The sequence below is a fragment of the Nestor notabilis genome, unplaced genomic scaffold (assembly GCF_000696875.1).
Source record: "Nestor notabilis isolate BGI_N333 unplaced genomic scaffold, ASM69687v1 scaffold24604, whole genome shotgun sequence".
NCBI classification, from domain to species: domain Eukaryota; kingdom Metazoa; phylum Chordata; class Aves; order Psittaciformes; family Psittacidae; genus Nestor; species Nestor notabilis.
In genome coordinates, this window is record NW_009927227.1 from 26,121 (window position 1) to 29,073 (window position 2,953).

The 2,953-nt window shown below is 60.1% G+C and overlaps 1 protein-coding gene across 1 annotated transcript in view; it reads right to left on the reverse strand.

Moving 5' to 3' along the window:
• Window positions 1–1,898, reverse strand: part of ABCG4 (ATP-binding cassette, sub-family G (WHITE), member 4) — a 7,553-nt gene extending 5,655 nt beyond the window's left edge. Inside the window, exon 1 of the mRNA XM_010013973.1 lies at window positions 1,667–1,898. Coding sequence (XP_010012275.1) covers window positions 1,667–1,895 — 229 coding nt within the window. The 5' untranslated portion in view covers window positions 1,896–1,898. The remainder of the gene's footprint in view (window positions 1–1,666) is intronic.
• Window positions 1,899–2,953: the final 1,055 nt, after the last annotated feature.

Below are 2,953 nucleotides of genomic sequence, written 5' to 3' on the forward strand. Positions count from 1 at the left end.
AGGTCTTAGACCTGATCTCCAACTGGGGGGGGGGGGGTAGCCCTTCTGGCTTGTCCCCAGGACAGGGGGTCCAGCACCACAAACTCCCGGTTCCTCCTCTGCATTCCTCGGAGTCAGAGGGGCAGCAAGGGTCAGGATGGGGGGACAGGGGGCTGTGCATGACCACAGCAGAGCGAGCATGGCCAGCAGCCCCCCCCTTGCATGCCGGCACCACGCACACAGCTCCGGCACCGCGCATGCTGCTCACGTCGGCGCCACTGCAGCTTGCGCAGCGGTTACTTGCGTTCATTGACTGCCAGTAACCTCCTGCTTCAGCAGAGCGGGAGCCTGAATGGATCCTGGGGGCTGTGGACAAAGGCACCAGGAGCTCCCTCCGCCAGCTCCTCCACCTGGCCTGGGGGAGAGACCCTCCCATTGCCATCCCAGGATCCCAGCACCCATTGGGATGCTCCTATCTGGTCCAGCTGCCCGAGCCTTTCTCCCTCCATCCCTGCAGGGCACTGGCTCCCTGGCAAGCAGCCAGCCCCCAGGACTCCTGGGTGCTACAGCACACTCTGCCCTAGGGAACCCAAGGTTATGCCATGGCTCCCCTTGGGATGTTTCCCTCAGCATTCCAGACAAATGGGCAGATCTCATCCTGGGGATGTTGGGAATGGTCCCACTGGCTTTCGGTGCCTCAGTTTCCCTAGCTGCAGAGCCTAGGGAACAGGAGAGGGGTTGAAGTCTTAATCCAACGCTCCTGGCTGGCAGGGCACCATGCTGAGCAGTCGTGTGCCCTCGGTGTGCTCACGCCAGACCCTGGATCATCCCTGCCTGTCTTCAGCTTCTGCGGATCAGCTCCCCCTCCATCTCATGGGGCTGCCTGATTGGCATCCCATTAAGTGAGAAGGCTAATTAAAGCCGACTACCACCCACCAGCTGCCATCTGCCTCCCCTCTCCCCTCCTTGAGCTCTCGGCCAGAGTTGAACACAGGGAAGAGGACCACGGTCTCAGCTGCACAGGGAGCCGCTGGAGAGGAAATCCCCTGCAAACCACACAGATTCTCCTTGCCAAGCTCTAAGCTGTGGCACCCTTTGGGGTCTCCTGCTATTGGCACGTCACACACAGCTACCATAACCCAACCAGTGCTGGGGAAACTCATCCGTCCTGGCTGCCCCTGAGCCAGGAAATCTGCCCCATCTCACCCATGCAGCCCTGGGCAGAGGATTCCCTGCTGAGAGACCTCCTTGGGATGCAATCTGCTTTCCCTGGGCATTGCACAGCAGAAGTGCACAGCAACTGCTGCAGGACACAAGCCTGCCCTCCACCCATGCATGTCCAGCAAGGACAGACAGCCACAGGGCTGGACAGCCCAACCACCCATCCAGCCTCCACTGCTCCAAGGGACAGCAACGTGAGCACAGAGAGAGCGAGTCCAGCATCTCCTGCTGTGGCTCCCTGCGTGCAGCCCTGCACTGAGGCAAGCTCCCGCTGGCAGGCAGAGAGCTGAGGCACTCTGCTTGCAGAGGCTGGGGCTGCCAGGAGTGGGAATGGAGGAGAAGCAATGAATCCAGCAGAGAGGGAGATGCTGGGGACCTGGCTGAGATCAAGGCATACAGAATGGGAGAGGGGTGAGGTAGCCCTCCAGGTCCCCTCCCCTGCCCTTCCCCAGCCAGCAGGTCCTACCTCTCTTCCTCCACCAGGAGCCTTCCCGCACAGAGTAGGACAGGTCAATGAATTCGATGTTGACGGCTGAGCGCTTCGGGAGGTGAGAAAACCTCTGGGCCTCTGTGATGTGGTTCTCAACCTTCTTCAAGTGAGTGGTGAGGAGCGGGGCATCTGGAGGGCTGGCGTGGCACACCGTGTCCTCCAGGGCAATGGAGACACATGCAGGATCCATACCCTTCTCTGCCATCCTGCTGTTGGAAATGCACAGGGATTGACTTATCCTGAGTCCCTAAGCCAGCCTACAGCAAGTCCTTCCACATCCTTTCCTGCTGCCCCCCTCTGCCCTGTGATACACTGCCCAGCTGTAGCTTGGCACCCACAACTAGATAGAAGGATGGACGTGGCCAGAGAGCTGAGCCTGTACATAGTGGCTCTCAGCGAGGTGATCAGTCAGTAATTCATGCACCTCCTGTGGCTGGTCCAGCTCTGGCAGCAGAGCTAGCAAGCTGTTCAGCCCCACTGCTGCTGGGCTCCCTGCCCCACTCCTCTCCACCATGGTGTGCACAGGACGGTAGATGGGAGAACTGATGTTCTGCCCTCAATGTGAGATGCCCAGCTGTGCCCCGATGTCCCTAAGGGCTCTCCCAGAACTGCCTCTGCCTGGCCCATCCAGGGCTCAGGGGACACAGGTACGGAGTCCCAAGCAAGCAGGCTGTTCCAGACGGCTTCTCAGATAAAGCATGCCATGCCTCACCCTGGTTCCAGAGGCAGGGCAGACCTGCCTAGATTAGATGCTCAGCTGTTGCCCAGGGTCCCTGTGGGCTTCCTTAGACAGCCTTAATAGAACATGGAGGGGACCCTGCTAGTGCCAGTCCCTCACTGCTTCACTTGGCTCATTTCACCTTCCTGGTTCTCACCAGCGCAGCCTCAGAGACCAGGCCAGTACTTAACTGGGGCCATTGCATGATGCTAATACGCACACCTGCCCAAACACTCTCTTGCTGGGCAGTGTTATCTGCCTGCAGTCCTCCCCACAGCCGGCTGCAGCACAGCCCAGCTCCTCGCATCTCTGCTTGGCTTGCGGATTCTGCGGTGCTGGGGGGATATGAAGCCAAGCAGGGTGGGGAACCCTCTAACCCCAGGTCCCACTGCGGCACCCAAGACTACGAGGAGATTGGGGATGCCCACAGCTCCGGGAAAAAGAGCCTGAGCAGGATGGGCCCGGGACCCACCTCGCCCCCAAGGCTGGGGTCCTAACGGCTTCACTAACCTACATTGTGCTGAGGCGCAGGCTGCAGGCAGCTC